Source organism: Pongo abelii, chromosome 19 (assembly GCF_028885655.2).
Source record: "Pongo abelii isolate AG06213 chromosome 19, NHGRI_mPonAbe1-v2.0_pri, whole genome shotgun sequence".
In the NCBI taxonomy this organism is placed as follows: Eukaryota; Metazoa; Chordata; class Mammalia; order Primates; family Hominidae; genus Pongo; species Pongo abelii.
Genome location: NC_072004.2, coordinates 96,156,321 through 96,179,834, shown reverse-complemented (window position 1 = coordinate 96,179,834; position 23,514 = coordinate 96,156,321). Strand labels below are relative to the sequence as shown.

The 23,514-nt window shown below is 49.9% G+C and overlaps 1 protein-coding gene across 6 annotated transcripts in view; it reads right to left on the bottom strand.

The window, feature by feature from the left end:
* RPTOR (regulatory associated protein of MTOR complex 1) overlaps positions 1 to 23,514 on the bottom strand; it is a 415,958-nt gene that overhangs the window by 252,175 nt on the left and 140,269 nt on the right. For 5 of the 6 annotated variants that reach the window (XM_024235062.3, XM_024235063.3, XM_054535892.2 and 2 more), the window contains one exon: positions 2,400 to 2,558. The exons of the other annotated variant lie outside the window; for it this stretch is intronic. In XM_024235062.3, the coding sequence (XP_024090830.1) occupies positions 2,400 to 2,558 (159 nt within the window). The remainder of the gene's footprint in view (positions 1 to 2,399; positions 2,559 to 23,514) is intronic. 6 annotated transcript variants of the gene reach the window in all.

Here is a 23,514-nt window from a genome sequence, read left to right as displayed (position 1 = left end):
GATTGATTTGTTTTAGAAAAAGCCTGGGGCAGACATCACACCCTGAACACAGAAGCTCTCCCTCTGCGAGGACAAAGGAAACAAAGATGCCCCACCCACTCCCCACTCCCCACCCAGTCCCCACTTCACTCCACTGAAGGCATCGGCCAGCACAGCAAGACAAGAAGGACAAATAAAAAGCACAACTGGGAGCGGGGCGCAGTGGCTCACGCTGTAATCCCAGCACTTTGGGAGGCTGAGGCAGGAGGATTATTTGGACTCAGGAGTTCAAGACCAGCCTAGGCAACATGGCAAGACCCTGACTCTACAAAAAATACAAAAATTGGCAAAAATACAAAACTTCGCCAGGTGTGGTGGTGCACACCTGTAGTCCCAGCTACTTGGGAGGCTGAGGTGGGAGGTATGCTTCAGCCCAGGAGGCAGAGTTTGCAGTGAGCCATGATCATGCCACTGTACTCCAGCCTGGGTGACAGAGAGAGACCCTGTTTCAAAAAAAAAAAAAAAGTTTTGTTTTGTAAGTTACCAGGAGTGTACGAAGATGAAGAAAAAAAAATCACAGCATAAATTCTGAGAAGAGAGACACAATTCATAAAAATCATTACTGTCTGGAATACAAAGAGTTCCCTCAAACCGACAGGAAAAGGCAACCCACTGCAGAGAGAAGTGGATAGCAGATGGGCGCTTTGAGCAGCACGGAGCCGGCGGGCGGACACAGGGTGCTCGATCTTAATGGTTATCAGACAAAATCAGAGCACACCGCAGTCTATCATTAAAAAAACCCTGTGACAACACCCAGTGCTGGAGAGAAAGGTGCGCAGCTGAAACACTCATGTGGTTTACAGCAGAAACAAGATGGGAACCAGCCCAATGCCCATCTGCGGGAAGGCACTGAGAAGGGCAGGGTCCCGGCAGGGGACAGCGAATGTGGGAAGAGGCAGGGCTGCAGGCCCCTGGGGTCGGTGGCACGAATCTGCAGAGCCTCTGACCAAGTGAGCAAAGCGCACTGCGGAAGAGTGTGCCAGCGTCCGCCCAGCATATCAGCAGCAATCTCCTGGATTCGCCGCGCCTGAGAGCCAGCACGCTGGGGGCTCCACAGAGGAGAGCCAGAGAAGGACAAATTCAAATTCACTGTGCCAGGCGCCACAGGGGAAGGCAGGGAAAGGAGAGACTGCAGCTGAGAAAGACACACCAGGGGCCTGTGGTGCACGCCTGGTGGTTCATTACATCCTGCTTCTGTAAATCCTGCTTCCTTCACAATGATCGTTTTGAATTTACTCAATATTTAACGAAAGGCATTAAAATCAAGCTGGTATCCAGATACATACGGGGAGAGATGGCACTGCCCTGCGGGAGGAGCTGGGTGGATACCTTTCTAACTTCCGAGGCTGGCTACTCCTCCGTGTCCAGGGTCAGAAGCCTTCCTCGAGGTCTCTGCTCTGGGCCCACACTGCTTCGCCACCTGTGCCGAATGCTAGCTGTGAACCGGGACGGTAGGCGGGAACTGAGAGTTCAGTGTGTGAAGAAATGGAGTCAGAGTCCTCACTATGGCAGGAGGCGGTGTCCACACTAAGGAAGCAGAGGCCCAGCAGGCTGACAGCACAACCGAAACTGGGACTTGGATTTGCTGGATTCCAAATCAGTGACCTCATAGACATGCTCAGGTACATATGGAGCCACCGCACCCTCCAAGTACCACTTTTCATGCATCACGCAGAGCGTGCTGAGACCCACAGCTGGCTGCTCTGAGACGGACCAAGGTTCACACCCTGGAGGGTGGGGACAACAGTTAGCACCCACCACACCCTGGAGGATGGGGAGACAGCACCCACCACATCCTGGAGGGTGGGGATGACGGTGAGCACCCACCACCCACAGCAACAGCTACAGAAGGGGAGCAAGCACTTCATCTGGTCCCGGGCAACGGAATTGCAAAAGGCTGGTGATTCTGACCTTGAGGAGGGAAGCCTGGAGCCTACACCTGCAGGGCAGCTTGGAATTAGCCCTTTAGAATATATAAAACTTTCTTTTCTAAGAAAATCACTGATGCTTAAAGAAAGATTCTAATGAAATTGAGAAATTGTGCAATTTTTCAAACTAGAAGGCAGACACTCTCGAGGTCTGTCCTCGGAGAATTACAAACAACTGCTGTTCTTACAGAGGGAACATAAACCACACGCGCCATGCTTCAAGGAAGTCATTCCATGAACACGTTCTGCCATAGAAACAGCCCCTCCTTGTGCCTGACTACCTGGTCCGTTCAGTTATGGCATTTGGGTTTGTTGAAACACAGTAAACATCAATGGCTTAACAGAAGCTACGGATGGGCAGGACCTGCTCCGACCACCATAATTGGCATGGCTTTTGGCAGAAACGGGAAGGAAGCTGGAAGGCACACCCACCTTGTTGAAGACCCAGACCTCCCCGTTGACTGTGGGCCGGGGCACCCCGTGGCCATTGTAGTGAAAGAGGACTCGCTCCTCCTTGGCGTTGCGACGTAAGGACGTGCAGAGCTTCTTGACTTCATCCACAGTTGGGTCAAGGCTCTGCTTGTACCGGGCCTGTTGCAGGAGAAGAAATGAAGAAATTTACCATGGACTCCAGGGAATGCCTGGAGCTCGTCCCCTACCCTTTCCTCTGGGTTTGCAGTTAATAGTTGTGTGGTCCTGGACACATGGCTCAGAGTTTCTCCATCTATAAAACCGGGTAATGCCAGGCACCCTGGCTCATGCCAAAAATCCCAGCAGCTTAGGAGGCCGAGGTGAGAGAACTGGTTGAGCCCGGGAGCTCAAGATCAGCCTGGGCAGCAGAGTGAGACCCCATCTCTACAATTAAAAAAAAAAAAAAAAAAAATTAGCCAGGTGTGGTGGCACACACCTGTAGTCCCAGCTGAGGTGGAAGGATCGCTTAAGGTTGCAGTGAACCATGATCACACCACTGTACTCCAGCCTGAGTGACAGAGTGAGACTGTCTCAAAAAAACAAATCAAAACACTACATAACAACTGCCACACATGATGGTTATAAATATTCATTCAACAAACATTGAGAACTACTAGGAACAACAATGAGATAAAGAAGTAATGCCTGTCACATGGCAACACCAAGGCAAACACAGCTGCCACTGGGATACCAAGTATTTCTCAGAAGTACGGGGTCCTTCTGAAAACATCTGGAGCATGGTAGAGAGAATTTGTTCAAATGAAGGAACCTGCAATGTATACACGGCAGGAATGGCAGAAGAGTGAAGAGACCAAGTAAGGAATCGCCCTGCTGAAAGCTCCTCCCTCCGCCTCCTGCCTGGGCCCTTCCCTGAATGAGCAGAACCTAGAACTGACAGAGAACAATCAATAGCCTTGATATACACAAATAATAAACAGAAGAACATCATGGCAAAGAAAACCCCATCTCAAAAGCCACAGAGCAGACTGAACGCATAGGAATAAGTTTAACATGAAATGTGCAAAACATAGGCATGGAGGATTTTCAAAGCTCTCCTGGAAAACACAAGAAGACATGAACAAATGGGAAGATGCTCCCTGCTTGGGTGGGCTGAGTCAACATTCTTAAGACGTCAGCTCTCACTCATTTAATCCACATATTCAACGCATTCCCAGTAAATACCCCAAGGAGCTAAGCTGCTACTGAAGGTCACAGGGAAAAACAAACAGGGACGAAGGGCCAGAAAGTCATGGCAGCAGAAAGCCCTGAGGGCAACCTCTTGCCAGACACCGCAGGCTCCCTTAGGGCCTCTCATCAAGACAGCGAGGCTGGGGGCACGGAGACCAGCAGCCCAGGGAACTCACACACAAAGTCCAGAATCAGACCCAAGTACTCATGACTTGGCTTTCTTGAGAACAGTATTTACATAGTCCTAATGCTATGAATGCTGATTTTATTTTAGTAAAACTGTGCCAACTTCCAGAGAACCTGAGTGAGGAGGACGGGGCAAGGAGGAGACAGACCTGGCTGGGTGGCAGGATGCTGGAAAACGGGCACAGGCGGGTCACACGAGGAGCTACTCCAGTTCCATCACTGCTCTTTTGCTGCAAAGTACTTTTCATGGTGAACTCCCAGCAAAGAAGAACCCACAGAGTAAATCTACGACGTTCTGGGGTTGGGGAGGGGAACAACGGGTGTGAAAGTGCTGGGGCCACACCAGGCAGTCGGGGAAGATGCCCTGAGTTGATGAGTCAGTGCAAAGCAGCACCAACATATGCCACTAGAACAAACAGCTAAAAGGGTTTGCCTCTGGGTGGGGATTATGTTTTTAAAAAGTGATGTGTGTGTTCATCACTTTGATAAACTTTTAAAACTTTCTTTTAAAAACAACTAAAATAAGTAAGGCCAATACCATGATCATCACTTGAAGAAAAATGCCAGTAAGTGTTTGGAACGTGCAGGGGAGGCTGTGTTTGAAGGAAGGCCTGGGCTCCCGCTGTGCCCAGGCTGGGCACACAGATGCGCAGGAAGCGCCTGCTGATGTGACTGAGAAGGTAAGCAGAGGGGACATGCCCTGAGGAGGGCACACCATTCATGCTAAAGAAAGGTTCCCCTGACGCAGAGACTCACACCTGGAATCCCAGCATTTCGGAGGCCACGGTGGGAGGATCACTTGAGGCCAGGAATTCAAGACCAGCCTGGGCAACATAGTCAGATCCCCTGTCTCTACCGAAAAATAAAAATAAAGAAAATAAAGAAAGGTTCCCTGGCATTTCCAGAGAAAAAGAATTAGATGTGAGGAAAACAACAGGAAAACGAGGCCCAATTCCTGCAACACGGTTCCTCTGTTGTATATGATACACATTTGGTTTCACCTAATTATATACATTAAAATTCTAATTTATGACAACATAAAACCTCTTGGTATTCTAGACCTTGTACTTTGGAAGTAATCAGTAGATGTATGAATATCTTTCAGATGATGAGATTTAAGAGTTTGTCCAGGTTCGCCCAATTTTTTGTACCTGCAAGCGAAGCCCATTAGAGAACCAAAAGCTAATCCAAGGCTAGCAACCCTGTGCCATTGCAGGACAGTGCGGAGCCCTGGTGTGAGGCGGGGTTAGAGCCGCAGAGTGGTCTCCCCTCTCAGTGTCTCCTCGCTCGGGACCAGATGCTTGAAAAATAAAGCAGAGTCACGGAGGAGACTTGAGAGAGAGCTAACCAACTGGTAACGCGGATCTTCAAGTCCATTTTCATGTACGAAGGATGTGCGTTGACACCCACAGGGGGCTCTGCCGGGACAGGGCTGGCCCACAGGGAGCCCGGGGCCACCTGGAAGGAGGAAGTGCTCAGAGAAGCACGGAGCGTGACAGGAGGGGTGTCGATGCGTGGCCTGGGAGGCAGCGTGTCACCTGCTCCCGTAGGTGGGCATCACTGGCCCACGGGGGACCCCAGCCTTGCGGTGGCCAATCTGACCCACATGTTCTGGAGGAGGCTGTTCAACGCCCAGCTCTCCTACAAAATTCCTTCTTGAACCCCTTCAGCAGGAAATAATTTTTTCTTTCTCTGAATTAACTTATACTGCTCACTATACATTCATGTGCAGCTATCTCGATTCTACGTAGGTGGTAAATTCTGTGGGGGTAAACACTGCTCACCCACATGTGTGCCTTTTTGTTCAAAATACAAGTTTTATATCCTTTCCCCAGCATTACAACACACTCAGTTACCAGCAACTAATTGCTGAGTGATACTCAGATTTTTACTGACAGTAATTACAATAATTAATTAAAAAAATCAATTTGTAGTAAAGAAACTGATAGAATCCTGCCTGAGGTTGAACTGGCGTAAGTGACTATCAACATAATACCAGAAAGTATGTGTGTACAAACAGCTGCATCCAGGTGCTGGGTACCCAAGGCATCTGTGACGTCATCCTTTCTGCTTTGCTATCTGAGATTCTCTGCATGCTAAGACTTAAGAAAATGATGGACACATTCTGGATTCATCACTGATGTGATGGATTCATCAACTGTTTATTTGTGTTCTTGGTGAGACAGAACCAGGCCACTGAGTCTTAATGTTCTAAATACCTGAATTTTGGTTGATCCCATACAACACGCCAAGGGCAGCTGATAAATGAAAGCGCAGTTCTAGGCGCAAAGAAGGAAACATTTTATTCAGCTGTCACGACCTTGGCTACATGCCCTCCAAAACCACATCCACTCAAGTAAGTACATTGTAAATTAGAAAAGAAGTCTGAAGTAGAGGTAGCTAGACGTTCCGCCTTCAAGTGGGTGCGTAGAAAGAATGGCGGACACGTAGGACGGGTTCAGTGTGGAGAGATGGCTTCGAATCAGCGCAGCAGCAACAGCCCCATCTCGCCCATGTCTCTCCACACCCAACAAAAAAGCACCGAGTCCTGGTGAGGACCTAGTTCACCTGCTCCTTCAAACCAAACGCCTCAGCTATAAGACCTGCATAAACATGGAATTTAGGTTTTCCTCTGAATCAGAGGCGTGATAATGGCCAGTCTAAGCAGCAGGCCACATCCCATTTTGGTCTGGGCCTTTATGTAGATTAAAACAAATACCTATGCATTTTTAATGAAAGTGCTTTTTAAAAAATGTCCTGGCTAAGTTGGTAGAAACAATTAAAGGTTTTCCAAGAAAGCTTTAGCAGAGCTCCAGGCCCCAGGGCGGAGGCGTGGCCATCACCCAGGCTCCTCTGGCAGTACTGGAGCCCTGGGAAGGAGGGTCTATGCATTTTCCTACCTCCAGGGACGCTTTAAGGCAGCTCAAGTAGGGAAGAGCAAAAACGGAGAGGTAGGACTCAAAAAAAAAATTTTTTTTTAATGGATGCTAAAGGATATATATCTCCTTGATCCTCCTGGGTCTCACACACAAGGCGGAATGGGTGTTCCTGGCTCATGTCTGCAGTCAGGCCAGGGGAAGTGAGCCACCTGAGCTCACGTTTATCAGGAACGTCCGCTGATGCTAACTTCCGACCCCTTCTCCAGGGTCTAGGGTCCAGGTGGGGTGAACGCCTGCCTCTTTTCATGCATATTAAAACCACTTCCCCTTAGTGAACACAGGATATGTTTTTCAGAGTCAGAAAGACTTCCAGAGTCACGGGCTGCAGATACAGACAAGGAAAGAACACGTGCAGAGCTTGCCAGACAGCGAGGCAATCAGAAGGAAGGAAAAAGGGCTGTCAACTAAACTCGAGATTTCGGGGAGTCTAATTCCACAGATCCACCCTGCTTTCTGGTTGCTAAGGCTACAGAAATCCCCGGTGCAAAGTGGTGAAGAACAAAGGCACGGAAAGATAAGGCGCCCCAAAATAAGAACAAGCCACGGTGCTGATCTCCACATCTGTCTCCCTGGAGCACAGGCCCATCGATCTGCAGGGGCTGGGTTCACTGCAGGGCCCACAGATCGCTGGGAGATTTTCTAGTGAAATTGTCAAGTGCCTCCTGCTCCATCTCACTTATTACATTACTGCTGTGGCAGTTCTTCTCAATTCTACTCTCCTCAACACAGCTCTCGAACTAGGATTGCTGAAGTCACAGCTCCACAGGAAAATCATTCGCTGTCTCCTGAGACTGCTCCTGAACAGGAGTGCTGTTCTTCCATGCCACACAGAAGGCCACGGGGTAGAGATTATTCAGGGATGTCAATAAAATTAAGGATTCATTATTTCTGACCTCGGCTCTATGAAGGTCTTATCCCATGGGGCTGCAAAAAACGGATTTAGCTTCATTTTCTTACCTATTGCATAGAGAAGGCACATTAATGGACTAGCATGAAAGGCACTACAGATATTAATAATACGCCTCCTGGGGCTTCATGGGAATTAATTAATATTTTTAAGGGCTTTGAAATGAGAAACACTAAATTAAATGTCACCACATTGTGTTAAGGTTTTGTTTCACAACTAGAATGCCAGGGATAATGGCTATGTGGTTTGAGAGACAGGAGAGGCACGGGAGCATCGGATCATCTGGGGGAGTTACGACAATTTCCGCTGGGCGTATAAAATGACAAAGCAAGTCTCTAAAATACAGCCTATTGTGCTAGGCATTTTTCCTGAAATGCCAAATCTCAAGGTGCAAGAAAATATATGCCCAGGAATTTTGGAGGATGTGACAGCAGAAGATAACAAAATAATGAATAAGCGAAGAAAAGAAAACAACAAACAAACAAACAACAACAAAAAAACGGGCCCTTGGCTTAATGAAGGAAAACGCAGCTCCAAATTTCATTTCCTTCTCAGTGACGGGCTCTTGTCCTAAAATGACACCTGGTAAATTTATATGCTAATAAGGCCTAAGAAATGCTACTGCAATCAGATTCTGCATTTTCCACGTAGAACTTTATTGCTGTTGGAGCTCCTTCTCATGCAAGTGCAGACTTCAGACCCTGGAGAGCCGTAAGCATGGGAGGGACTCTGCTCCCAGTGGCCCTCGTGGCGGCGTGGTCCCGCCAGAAGCTCTGGTGAAGCTGCACAAACTGCCGCTGGTGTGGATCAAGGAGAGACGGCCACCTGGGAAGAGGAGGGGCTCAGGGGCTCTACTTGGTGGGTCTTCCCCTTTGACAAAATCCCACCAGGGGTAGCCCTGTGCCGCTGGGGCGGGTTGGCCATAGACATCTGTAGAGTTTCTAACAAAGACACTGGCGTCGTGCTAGGCTGGGTCTGTGAGTATAAATGATGCAACTGCCATCCTCCCGTCCTACAGCAATGAATAGCAGGTCAAGTTTAGATCCAACAAAATGAAATGCCTGCGACGCTCTCAGAACTGTCCTGGAGGAACAAATGTCATTTCAGGACTCAGGCCAGTTCTGGCCCCGTCTGGGGTCTGGTGAAAGTTTCACCCTACCCCTCTCCTTCCCAAGTAGGATGCAAAGATTTCCAGGGAAATGTTGGTAGGAGGGACCTTTAGGCGGACCTGACCCTCTTCCCTGCCCGGCATTTCCCTGGAAGGCCTCGCCTCCTATAGCCCTTGTTTACCCTCACCCTTAAGGGTGTTAGGATGAAAAACAAGTAAAATACAGAAAAACAAAACAAAAGCCAAAAAGAGTGATGGCAAATGTTAACTTACGGTTCATATGGAATGAGCAGCATGGTCTCCATGGGAATAAATGGCAAGAATATATAACCTGTGCCCTTTCCCATGACTCCACCCTAGTGCAACCAGGTGGAGCTGCTGAGGACACACAGACTTCACGGCATTTGTTCCCAGATGTGAAGCAATCCATCAGTGTGTCTGAGGCCTTTCAGCAGAGAGAAAGTGTCCAGTGCACACCTTCTGTGTCTTCCCTCCTAAGCTTGCTCCCCTCTCTCCTCAATCCATATGGATGGGGTCACCAACCATTTGGACAACAGAAACCTGAGAACCACCCAGCTGGACAACAGAAACCTGAGAATCACCCAGCTGGACAACAGAAACCCAAGAATCACCCTCGACGCTTTCTTGTCTTTCACCCTTTCCATTTTTATGTCATCAATCATTGCATCCTGTTGAGTCTACCTCTTCAATCCTGACTGAGTCCATCCACCTCTTTCTATCCCCACTACCAATACCCAGGCCAAGCCACTACCAAACCACCACTGCCACCACCATCATCTCTACCATCACCACCACCACCACCATCACCATCACCACCATCATCACCACCACCACCATCACCACCACCACCATCACCACCACCATCACCATCACCACCATCACCACCATCACCATCACCACCACCACCACCATCACCATCACCACCATCATCACCACCACCACCATCACCATCACCACCATCACCACCACCACCATCACCAACACCATCACCACCATCACCATCACCACCATCACCACCACCACCACCATCATCACCACCACCACCACCATCACCATCACCACCATCACCACCACCACCACCATCATCACCACCACCACCACCATCACCACCACCACCATCACCATCACCACCATCACCACCACCACCACCACCATCACCACCACCACCATCATCACCATCACCATCATCACCACCACCACCATCACCACCACCACCATCACCATCATCTCTACCATCACCATCACCATCATCACCACCACCACCATCAGCACCACCACCATCTCTACCATCACCACCATCACTACCACCACCACCATCATCACCACCACCACATCTTCATCACCACTACCACCATCACCACCACCACTATCTATTTCTTAGATTATTGGAGTAACTTCCCAACTAATCCTCCAGCCTTGTTTTGCTCCAAATCCATTCTCCAAAACTCAATAGGTCCTTCTCCCGCTTAGAAACCTTTGATGTCTTCCCACTAACTTTGAAAACTCTTTAGAAAGACCTACGAGTCCCTGCAAGATCTCCAACCTGATCACTAGACATAATCTCTGAGAGTCTACACTTCAGCCACAAGAAAGGATCTTTTAAGTCTTTTGCCTCATTATGTTCTAACCTACCTTCCAGCCTTCTGCCCAGAACCTTCTTCCTACCTTTTCTCCATGTCCTATTCCAAGTCTTACCTGGTCATTTTCTATTCATTCTTCAAGTATCATGTTAAATGTCCCTTGTCTTTTATCATATTGAAAGTATCCTTCTTGGATGCTCTTCCAGACACTTGATAGGAAGCCATGCCAAAGGCTGCACAGCACCTCTAGCTCCCCATCACTGCACCAGGGTACCGTGCGTAGCACCTCTAGCTCCCCATCACTGTACCAGGGTACCGTGCATAGCACCTCTAGCTCCCCATCACTGCACCAGGGTACCGTGCGTAGCACCTCTAGCTCCCCATCACTGCACCAGGGTACCGTGCGTAGCACCTCTTGCTCCCCATCACTGCACCAGGGTACCGTGTGTAGCATCTCTAGCTCCCCATCACTGCACCAGGGTACCGTGCACAGCACCTCTAGCTCCATCACTGCACCAGGGTACTGTGCACAGCACCTCTAGCTCCCCACCACTGCACCAGGGTACTGTGCACAGCACCTCTAGCTCCCCATCACTGCACCAGGGTACTGTGCATAGCACCTCTAGCTCCCCATCACTGCACCAGGGTACTGTGCACAGCACCTCTAGCTCCCCATCACTGCACCAGGGTACTATGCATAGCACCTCTAGCTCCCCATCACTGCACCAGGGTAGTGACTCTACCTGCTGGTTTACTCACCAGCCTTCACAGTTGACATTCAATAAATATTTGTGCACATACAAATGATGAATAAATACTTCCTATTAGAGTTTACACAGCCCGATGAGCTTCTCCAGAAAGAGCTGTTTTATCAAGAGCTTGGGGTCTCTATTTTCATTTTGAGGGCATTTTAAACAATTCCGTTTTGATGGATTGGAGTACAGCAGTGAAGCAAGGCTTTTGCTGCAACACCCACTTTCCTTAGCAGACAATCTAACTGCCCAGACTAAGGGATCTGCTGCTCCACGCACATAAGCTCAAGGCAGATGCTGGGGGAATCACGGGCGCCTGAACATCCAGGAAGCACCCACGGTAACCTAGCAATCAGACACAAGCTGGTGCTTCCTGGCCAGCAGGCTCGCCTGGGTTTCCCCAGGAATCGGATGAGTACTACCCCCTGAAGAGCTGCACCACTAGTCATGTGAGGGCCGGGACAGTCTTTCATGAGCAACACAGAAGAAAAAGGACTGACTTCGTGACTGGCAGAACAGGCTTGTCTTTCACGGATTATAACTGCATGAACGGTAATAAAAGACATTTCCTTTATTCCAGACAAGGCTATGGAGAAGCAGTGGCACATTTGTCTATAGGAATCTTTCCAAACATAAAGATTAAGGAGAAAAGAACAAAAGGGAGGATGTTAAACGGTGACAAGGCTGAGGAGGCTGACCAGCTGCCAGCCTAGGGTGGAAGATGCCCCCACGTAACTCCAGCTCTTTCCACTTCCCGCTTTGTTTCCTTTGGCTGGAGGACAACGTGGATCAATGGCCAGAATGGCCCCCGGGGAGCAGGCCACGACCACGTGCTGGTGACAACAGTGCAGAAACCTCTGCAAATGAGGAGCTGGTGTCTTTCTTTGCTCCGTCCCGTCACTTTTCACGCTATCCTCCACGTGGCTGCTGTACCCAGATGGCTCCCACAGGAGTCAGTGAGGCCTGGGTGGGGGCGGGGCGGCAGCCCCCCCGCAGGGGGCCCAGTGCCTGGTGCGCCCGCAGTGGCCTCACGTGGCTCCCCTGCTCACTCGGCCTGCCTGGCCTGTCACCTCTGCCTCTGGCCCATCCCTTCCATGGACCCTCAGTTGCCTCCGTTCCTCACCCTCCTACTTTCACAACACTGTTTCCCCATAGGGCACCTTCAAGAGAAATCTGTGGTCAAATTCCCCACCTTGCCCCGCACCCACCCGTCTGGGATCCTTGTCTACTCGCTGACACCACCAGATCAGCAGAAACTCAACCAGCAGAAACCTCGGCACTACCCTCAGCTCCTGCCCTGCCATCTCCCCGGTGCCCAGTGGGTCCCAGGATGTGTCCCTCTGACTTCGCTGTACCACCTCTGCCTTCATGGGGGTCAAACACCCCAACCACCTTCAGGTCTCCAAAATGACCCCTCTCTAAGTCCCCCCATTCTGTCAGAGCCTTCCTCCTTAATGCACAGCAGTCAAGCCACCGGCCCCTGAGACAAACCCTCTGTGGGTGGGTCAACAGGCTCCCTGCCCAGCACCACCCACGAGCCCTCTGCTCAGCCCAGTGTCCTCGCCACGGTCTCACCGTGGCTAATCTCTCATGACTCCGTGCCTCTGCACAGGGTGGCTCCTTGGCCCAGACTTTCCCAAGTCCCTGACGTGGCTGTGCATGGTGCCACCTGCGCCTACCCCGCCGCCCTCCTCTTCCCTTACAAGGGGGTCCTCGCCGGCTCCCTGGGGCTCACAAGGTGCTTCTGATAGCGATGGGAGGTAGCCAAATGCACAGGCAGACAGGGGCAGGTCCTCCAAGCCAAATAACAGCCTGAAGGCTGAAAGACCAGACGGCAGGTCCTGGATAAAACCCAAGACCCAGAGCAAAACTTCTGTTCCCGTTTGCCCACCCTTTCCCCATTGATTCTTTCTGAATAATGCCTTTTAACCAATCAAATGTTGCCTTTTCCAATACTACTTACAGCCTGCCCCTCCCCTATTCTGAGCCCACAAAAGCCCCAGACTAAGACACATTGGAGGGATTTTCCCACCTTCGGGTGGGGGGACTGCCCCCATGTCCCCTCTCTGCAGAAAGCTCTTTCATCACTCAATAAAACCCCCCACCTTGCTCACTCTCTGACTCTAGGCACATCCGCATTCTGCTTGGATGCTGGACAAGAGCTCAGGACCCACCAAGTGCTGGTACCCAGAAAGACTGTCACACTAGCCCTTTGCTCTCGCTGGCAAAGGGCAGCCACCCTACGTGATGGGGCTGGGGGCGAATGAGCCGCTAACATGCCACCATCTGTTGGACTGTGGATGGAAGAACTAAAAGAGCTAATGAGCACACTAACACCCACTCTGGGGCTTCAGGGTCATGGGCACCCTTGCCTGGGTGCCACCGTGTTCCCCTCAAGGTGACACACCCGGTCTGGCTGTGGGCCCCGCATGGAGTTTGCTCCTGTGTTGGTGCTTGGGGAGTCTGGCTGCATCCCACACTCACTCACTCACGTGCTCCCGCCTGCAAATGACTGAGTTCGGCGGCATCCCTGCTGCAAGTCCAGCAAAGGGGCCAAGAGAAAATTCCTGCGTCCCTTCTGCACCCACTGCAGAGCTCCAGGCTCCGCCACACCAGCCGGCCTTGCCCCGGGAGGCCACGGCCACTAAGAAGAGGCCTCTCAGGTCCCAGTCAGCCCCTTGCTTCTGGGCACAGAGTCGTCACCCAAGAAAAGGCTGTGGAATGAATCCACATGGGAATTCTGCTTATTTGGATTAATATGCTGCTCGCTTTGAACTAACGAAAGCCGAGCTTCACTATCCCAGTATCATTTTGTTTGTCCCAACATGGACCTCAGAGTTAAATTTTTATTAGGAAAGATGTAGGGCAAGAGGCTGTGCAGTACAAATTCTGTCCCAATCTATTTGCATATTTTATTTGCTCTTTAAATGTTTTCAATATTTCATAATAAGATGCCATTCTGTGTAAGCTTTTCCTGATGCTATCATTGTAAGGCTGGTTTCCTCTTCCTCCAAAATCTCTTAATGAAAAAACAAAACAAAACAAAGCTGCCACTTATCTTGTCTGTTTAAATGAACCCTGAGTCTTTGAAATGTAAAAGGGAGAGGAAGCCTGAACTCCAGGCTGCAGCCCTGCCTGAAAAATCTATCCTGCCCTACAGGGACTCAAGAACAAGGCCAGTTGCCAGATACCACCTTGGCTCTGAGAGTCACACACTCAGAAACAGCAGAGACACGGCCAGTTTTCATCTAAGATGTAACCAGCGTCCTCTGCAAACTCTTCACAGAAAGATGGGTCCGGGGTAGATCAAAGCCAGCTGACGCAGGTAGAAAAGGCAGCCACGAGGCCATGCAGGGCAAAAGTGGTCTGCGGCCCTTGGCCCACCAGCTCCAGCCACCCCCAACACTCCTCCCTGGCCTTGGTGCCTCTGCATCCTGAGCTCCTGTCACTCTGTAAAGATGGGCCTCAAGTGACTTGTTTTTCAGAAATAAAAGAGGTGACCTTTGGAAGAAGTCTATAAATACAAGTCACACCACTCCACTGGCTCCTTCTCACGATTATTCTGGAATTCCGGGTAACGTGCAGAGACTAGGAAGCCCAAGGTCGTCCCGCTCTGTTTCCTGTAAAACAGCTGCCTGGGAAGACGCTGGCTCTGGGTGGCTGGCAGGCATCCCCAGGCACTCTCACATTGGAGGTGAGCTGGAAAGAAGTGACGCAGGTGAGCCCACACGTGAGCCACCCACCTGCCCCTCTGTAACAGGGGCCACCGTTATGGGGAGAGAGCACGGGTCCCGCCCAGAGATGGGAAACTTAAGGCTCAGCCCCAAATCAATGATTCACCAGCCATTCGAACTGGCAATGTCATGAACAAAACCAAACCTCAATTTTCTCCTCCACAAAACAACTAAACTAACGCGGGCCCTGCCCGGGTGGCTGATGTGAAGGTCTCGTGTGGAAATGCTCGGGCCCCCGCGGCAGACAATGCAGGGGTGAGTGACCCGCACAGCACGGGTCGGGGCAGCCTCTGTCTTGGGCACATGCATTCTACCCACCTCACTCTTACCACCATGCAGTGGGCACTGCCATCGCTCCTGCCTCACAGACAGGAGGCTGGGCACAGAGAGGCTCAGTAACCCTCACGGGGCCACACAGCCAGCCCCGCACAGGCTCATGCCAAAGCCAGGCAGCCCAGCTCAGCGCCCCCAGGCTTCCTGCTCACTACCCTGATGACACCCACGGAGGCCCAGAGGCTTCTGGGGAGCGCCCTCACCCTCCTTGGATACAGCTGCCCGTGGCACTGAGTCTGCCCGTGGTGCTGAGTCTCTGGCACACACTAACAGGCCATGAGTTACTCAACCCCTTCCCCTCAAGAAGGCCAACATGCCCAAGAGTGCCAGAGAGGCTGTCTTCAGGAGGCAGTGAAGCCAGGAACCGCCAGAATGGGGTGGATGGAGCCAGCAAGTCCCAGATGAAGCCAGGAGCTCACGACAACCTGATCACTCAGTGCTGCTGATTTCCCAACAACTCCGACCAATACCACATCTCCTCGGGAAAATCACTCCTCCTTACTTAAGTGCGGAGCTACCACCAGCCGTGATCAACAGCTGCAGGTTCCCAGACACTCCGTATGTGCACGCCTGCCTGGCAGGCAGAGAACTGGGAACCTGATGCTGGATGGAAGGAAGGGGCGCAGGGAGGCTCCACGCTGGTCACCAGAACCAACACATTCATGGGAAACGAGGCACTCAATGCACAAGCCTTCAGCACCACAGCCCCAGACATGGAAGACACTCTCACTCCATTGAGAGACTGTGCGACCATGGAGGCCGACCAACGCAATGCACAGGAGAACAAACATCTACCATGTGTCTCACTGGGTGGGAAATCAGTATTTATTCAACGGTTGCTAGACCAGGCCAGCAAAGCCATCTGTGAGGGCCATGCCCGGGCATGCCTGCCCCTGGGACCAGGCTTGAAGAGGTCACCTGGAGAGGTCACCTGCTGCATCAGGGATTCGTGAGCACGGGGCAACTGCCTCGACCTGTCGCCTCCTCACCCACTCTGAATGAAGCCCCAGATGAGGCACCTGAGGCTGCAGCAACGGCAAACAAGAGCTGAGACGTCAGAGCCGCCTGTATTTGCTCTACAGCTGTGAACGCAAATCTTCAGCTCACATTCTTGACAGTGCTCTTTACTTTCTGAAGAAATTTCTAATTTCTAGTCAGATTTCATTTCAAGTTCACAATGTCCCTCTCCGTTCAGACCAAGCCCGTTTCTGCGCAGACCATCGGCCGCCAGGAGCAAGAGGATGTGAGCCACTGGCTACGTGGACACTCCGGACCATGCCGGGCTCTCCAGACATTCCCCAGCCTCTTGCTGGGTGTTTCAGGGACCCTGTTCCAGGCCTGTGCCCACGTGATCCACAGTCTGTTTTCCAGGACACTATCTGAGTCAGCTCTCTGGCCCCGGGCAAAACGCTGTTTCCCATCGCACCATCTGGACGCCCACCCTGCGCGGAAGGGGGTGGTTGACCCTATAGCACCCAGGGCTGGCATAAGTCTGCCGGAGTCTGGGCTGGCAGATGCTGAGGGCAGGAAGTTGTGTACACCAAACCCAAATGGACTACAAGGTCACAGTAACTCGTAATGTTCTCAACATGTGTCTGCCCAGTAAGGGCAGAGTTACGTGAAATTTGTAAAATCATCGACTCTTTCCTTTATGTATTATTCAGTAACAATTCTTCCTTCCTTCCTTAATTTGCAGAAGAGGCAGACAAGAACTACAATAGCTGATTTATTATTCAAAGTCCAAAAAGAAAAGCTATTGCTTCCAGATGGGGCCAAATCCACTTCTGAAATGAGGGGGCTTCTATGGTCTCTCAGACGTGCTCAGAATCCCCCCACTGAACCCGAGAAACACCATCTCCGCTGGGAGCAACTCCGCCCTTGGGGGGCACTGGTGTTGTCTGCAGACAGGCTCGGTCAGCACTGCTGGGAGGAGTGGGCCCTGCTGGCATCCGATGGCAACGGCCAAGGGACCTGCTACACATCCTGCGACCGTCCGCACAGCACATGGGCACACGACCACCACAATCATGAATTAGCTGATCCAAATGCCATCGGGCCAAGCTGGAGAAACTCTGCTTTAGAGGAAAGAATGAAGCTTTGATTCCAATGAGGACACGTGGATTCTAGTCTAACAAGAAGCAAGGTAGAAGAAATCATGTATAACATACAGCACTTCCCTAAAGATGAAACACCGTGTGCATGTGTGCATATATAAATGTACCCAAGGTTATGCATACGTGTCATCACATGCAGTACACATATGATTAAAACATTTCAATGGTGACCTACAGAAGAAAAGATAAAATAGGCTCACCAGGACAGGAAGAGCAGCCAGACTCCTTTCAATAAACCTCATTTTGTATATTTAACTTTGGACTCATGAAATATTTTACATAACTACAAAGCAAAATTAATTTTTTTTAAAAGTAATCCAGCCAGGCACAGTGGCTCATGCCTATAATCCTAACACTTTGGGAGGCTGAGGCAGGAAGATCACTTGAGGCCAGGGGCTCAAGACCAGCCTGGGCAACATAGGAAGACTTCATCAGTACTAAAAATAAAAATAAATAAATTAGGCCAGGCACGGTGGCTCACGCCTGTAATCCTAGCACTTTGGGAGGCCAAGGCAGGTGGATCACCTGAGGTCAGGAGTTCAAGACCAGCCTGACCAACATGGAGAAACCCCATCTCTACTGAAAATACAAAATTAGCTGGGCGTGGTGGCACATGCCTGTAATCCCAGCTACTTGGGAGGCTGAGGCAGGAGAATCGCTTGAACCTGGGAGGTGGAGGTTACAGTGAGCCAAGATCATGCCACTGCGCTCCAGCCTGGATGATACAGTAAGACTCTGTCTCAAAAATATAACATAACATAACATAACATAACATAACATAACATAGCCAAGCATGGTGGCTTGCACCTATAGTCTCGGCTACTCAAGAGGCTGAGGTGGGAGGATGGCTTGAGCCCAGGAGGTTGAGGCTGCAGTGAACTATGATTCTGCCACTGTACTCCAGCCTGGGCCACAGTGAGACCCTGTCTCAAAAATAAATAAATAAAAATACAGGGTAATGTCACTTGACATCTGTGCCTAACATGAGAAGGAAGGGCAAGTGCCTCGGCAGCGGCTATGCCTCAGCAGCAGCTCTCAGTAACCGCATCAGTGGCGGTGCTGGTGTTGCTTTCTGAAACTGCCAGGTGTGGTGCAGGACAAGAGAATGGGTAATTACGTTGGGGTTCATGAACAATCTGAGCACTCCGTGTGGAAGGAAGCAGATACAGCTGTAGGACCCATGAGAGTAAGCAGACCTTGCAGACCTGAACCTGGATGTGTAAGAGCGCCTTCATATTTTATCTTTGAAACACACATAGAAAAAGGGGGCTGAACAAGGGTCAATGAGCAGCCCTGGAGCCCAGATTAAGCTCTCTATACCACTTCCCACGGAAGGAAACCAAGACTCCCTGGAGACAGAGACGTGGCTGATTTCAGGCCTAGGGCAGAAGAAGTACAAAATGGCACAGAACATGCTGGCTTGTCATACCATATCAAAATGAAGCAATTGAGGACCGCGAGAGCTGCATCACAAGGCTCAGGGGCCAACACAAAGACGGAACGAAGCGGACATCGGTGAAGAACGAATGGAGTAAGTCGTGCATTCAACAGGGTGGCCACACACGCCACACCACACACACCTATGTGCACACACTGACATGCGTGCACACACACACATCACATCCACACACACCCCCCACACTAGTCACCTTTGAGAGAAGCTGTGAGAAACGAATGCAGTAGGTAGTGCCTTCAACAGGGTGGCCACACACATACCACACACACACCTATGCATGCACACACGTGCATGCACACACACACACATATATCACACCCACACACATACCCCCCACACACACCCCTTACTAGTCACCTTTGAGAGAAGCCCACACACGATTTTGAAAACTGGTTAATAAAGGAAAGCAAGTATTGATGCTGGCTTTCCTCTATGACTGTACCTTGAGCTATCCAAATAATTGATGAGAGGGTTTCTTTATATAGAGATACTCCAGTTAACAAATAAGGACAGCTAAGCACAGTGGCTCGTATCTGTAACCCCAGCACTTTGGGAGGCTGAGGTAGGAAGATTGCTTGAGGCCAGGAATTAAAAACCAGCCTGGGCAACATAGCAAAATCCTGTTTCTACAAGACATTTAAAAATTAGCAAGGCATAGTGTCATGTGCCTGTGGTCCCAGCTACTTGGAAGTCTCAGGTGGGAGGATCGCGTGAGCCCGAGAGTTTGAGGCTCCAGTGAGCCATGTTTGCGCCACTGCACTCCAGCCTGGGTGACCAAGTGAGACCCCCCGTCGCAAAAAAAAGAAAAAAAAAAAAAAGAATGAAACAATAACACCATCTTTTCATAATCTCTAATAAATAGATCCAGGCAATGATCATCAATAGCTGCTAATATCACAGAGGGACAATCAGATATCCTAAAGCAAGGACACAGCACCACACGTGAAACATTCCCCGACTGAACCAGAATCTAGGGGAGCCCGGCTGTGTCCACCACCTAGAGGAAATCCAAGGAGCAGAGGTGAGTGTGGCTCACTCAGGGCAAGCGGGGGAAAGCCACTGACGAGATCGAGACCACGATAAATTCTACAGGCTACATGATCCAGTTTCTTCAACCAATCAACTGCAGGAAGAGACAGGCAGACAGGCGCACAGAGAGTGCTGGGGTGAGGGACTGACTTTTGGATTAATTACACAGATTAACACAGTAGATGAAATAACTCACAATACATTCACCTTACTTGCATCCTGATTCAAACAAACGTGTGAGTGTGTGTGTTTAGAAGCATACTTATCTTTAGAGAAAGTAAATCTTTCTTTCAGAAATACTGACAGATGAAATTACATGAAGTCTGGGATTTGCTTCCTAATCAGCCAGGGCAGTGGGAAGGAGGGACTGGGTGGGGGCACAGATGAAAGGAGACTGGAACTGGCAGCTGAAAACGACTGAAGATAGATGATGGGTATATGTTGAAATTTTTCATAATAAAAAGTTTAAAAATAAACAAATGAATAAGCCATAAAAACAAATAAAGAAGCAAATGAGCAAACACGTTTGAAAATGTTTCAATGATTAAAAGACTCTCCCCTAGTATGCTTTTACATGTAACAATGGTAAAGTAAAGTTTGCTATTTTAAATAGAATCTGCCTGCATGAAGCGTTTCTCCAAGTTGCGGCCAGACATTTTTAAAAGGTGTCTAGACAGGTAGAAATCTTAAATGTGTTTTTAGCAAAGGTACACACACCAAAAATCTGAAAGATTATCATACCTAGAACAATATGTTTTCTATTGAATAGGAGAATGTTTGAGGGCACTGATAAAAAATTTTAAAAATGAACATAAAAAAGGAAAGAAAAATACGTTTCATACGCGTAAAACACTGATAGTGATGTGTCTCGAAAAGATCTTCTCCAGTCTCCAATGATGGTGAAAGGTAGAATGAGCCTACGCACGGCCTCCAATCAGCTTTCTGACTTTTCACTGCAGGCCAGCAGACATGGAGACCATGCTGTGCTCTTGCACTTCCTCGCTAGCCACCTGACGAAAACCTGAAATCTAGTAAATTCCTCATAACAGCAATCCTTGGTGCTTACAAAGCACTTCTAGCCACATTATCTCCTCTGACCACATGCATAAGACGAGGCCTCACTGCCCACACTTGGCAGAGGGCTCCAGTGATGGCTTCGGAAAGACGGATGTCAGGGAGCAGGTGGCGTCCTCTGCCCCTGCTCCACCTAGAACTCTTCCCACGGGGGAGTGCATGGTTTCTGTGAGTAAATAAATGATTTATCATGCAGACTCCAAGATGCAGATGCAACTTCTCTAGGAATAATGTTGCCAAGGGGAACATAAAAGTGAACGTGTTCATCTGCTGACTAGCTTCTGGCTGTCTGGGGAGATGAAAGTATTTACTGACCTCATAAGGTAGTCCTGTCACTTTAAGAATGCTGCACAGACATACTCCGTACACATGAAACCGTTTGATAAACGTTTAAAAACACTTAAGGTGCCATTTTTAGGCAAAGTCATATCCAAAATCAAAAACGCCCCTTCCCTGCACTTAAGTTTTATCTTGCAATTTTATCAGAACGGCAACAGGGCAGCTGCCGTTCCACAAGGGAGGCCACCTCTACCCCTTGAGGTGCCTTGTGTAAAGCAGAAAAAGGCACTCCCTCTGGGCAGACTCACTCGCCCAGCAGGCTTGGGGTGGAAGGGCAGAGAGCCTGTGTTCCAACATGCGCCGGCCTGGGCCAGGCAGCAGCCCCAAGCTGGCCAGTGTCCTCAGAGTCGATTCCTGCCACTGCCCTAGAGATACATCTAGTTTAAATAACAGTAACCGTAAAATTAACAAAAAAGGGATGGAGCAGAGAGTAACACTGGCTGCCTCTCCAGCTCCCTTCTTCCCAGCCAGCATAGCACCAGAGATGCTGAAAGTGCCCCAGGCATCAAGTCTGGCCAGTGGAACCCATGGGAAGCCAGTGAAACAGTGTGCTCAAAGAACGGCCGTCCCTTCTTCTTTCTCCCTTTGAGCACAACTGTGAGGCTGTGATGTTTGGAGTGGTGGCAGCCTTCTTGTCATCATGAGGGAAAAGTCAAGAACACAGAGAAACTTATCCAGAACCTGACAATACTGAACCGTTTACCTTCAGACTTCTTGATAAACCTTTTAATTACCGATCCAGAGAGAAATGGTTGAGGGATGAACTTTGGACACCCACAAAGCCCATGCTTATACCAGTTTTCTGACCTTAGCAAAGTCTTTACCTTCTTTGTGCCTCTGTTTCTTCGGCTATAAAATTGTGTGTGTTTGGGGCTGGGGGTGAAGGGAGTGGACAGGATAGTGTCTAACTTCTAGTTTCTGTGAAGATTACCATGAGCTAATACATCAAAAGTCCTTTGACTAGTGCCTGGCTAACAGGCAGCAATGCTATGTGAGTGTTCATAAATGTCATTTAGCAGGCATCTGATTACTTATCAATAAAAGCATCCCAATTAATTATTTCCCCCACTCAGGTACTCAACCCCCACTACATGCTTTGGGCTACAGCATGGAGACTGTCTGCTGAGTGGAGGTGGGTGTGGCCAATGTGAAGCTAATGGTGCTGAGGTGAAGCTTCAGGCAGTACCAGGATATGAAGCCACATCTTTTGAGACAGGGGCCGGCAGGCGCTGACCTGGGTACACCAGCGGCGATGGACAATGGAGGGTGAAGTGAAGGCAGTGCGGGCATCCCATTTCTGAGCTTCCTACAACTCACTGTCAGCCTCACTGCATTCACATTTTAAAGCTTAAACACTACGCGGTGAAGCTACGCCTCCGTCTCAGGAAAGGAACGCTCTAAACAGGCAGCCTCGGAGATCATCAACACCCACGGCGCTGCCCCTTTCATTCCCCTTCTGAAGCCGATGACGATCATTCCACGGCTGTGCTGTGGCACTCACTGTTCGCATTTCTCCATGCAGACACAGAGCACAACACCCAGCTCAACACACACCAACGGGTGCCCACCAAGTGCAGAGCAGTGTGCTGGTGTGGGGCAGATGCAGGGGAGACCCACTCACCGAATGAGGTCCCTGCCCTTAATCAAACAACAATGACACAGAAAACAAGACCTGGACGCAAATAGATACAGTGCAGGCAGAATGCTAAGGGCACCGGAGGAAGAAGCTCAAAGACGGTGGTTCCTTGTGGACAAGTGACCAGTGGCAGAGTCCTGACAAACGTTGGCTGAGTGGGACTGTGGCTTGATCAGATGACAATCTCAAGGAGCACCCCACGGTGCATGTGAAGGATGGGGTGGTGGAACGAGAGACAGGAAAAACAGGAAGAGGGTAACGAAGGACAAACGTCAACCAGACTGGGAGGGTCAGAAGACTAGACGGCGAGGAGAAGCGGGAGGGACAGAACTCTCGGCAAAGAATGCGCCAGAGGCCTGCCCTGTAGGCGCTGGCCATCAGCTCTTCGCCTGCAGAAAAGGGGCCTGCCCTGCCAAAAGCCTGACCACAAAGCCTCAGTTATTAGGAGGCATTGCGTGGGGTGATGTATTTTGGTTATGGAAGACACAGACAGACAGATTCCACTCTCTGGTTACTGAACTGAAAGAACAAAACAGTTTGCCATCAGCTCTGACTGGAACTGATAGATGCAATAAGCTGTGTGATTTTAACCCGCATAGCATCTGCTTTTAAGGCCTCCCATTAAAGTAAATCTCATTCAAGATTGAAAATAAATTTCATGGAAGGGTCCCAGGTCCAAC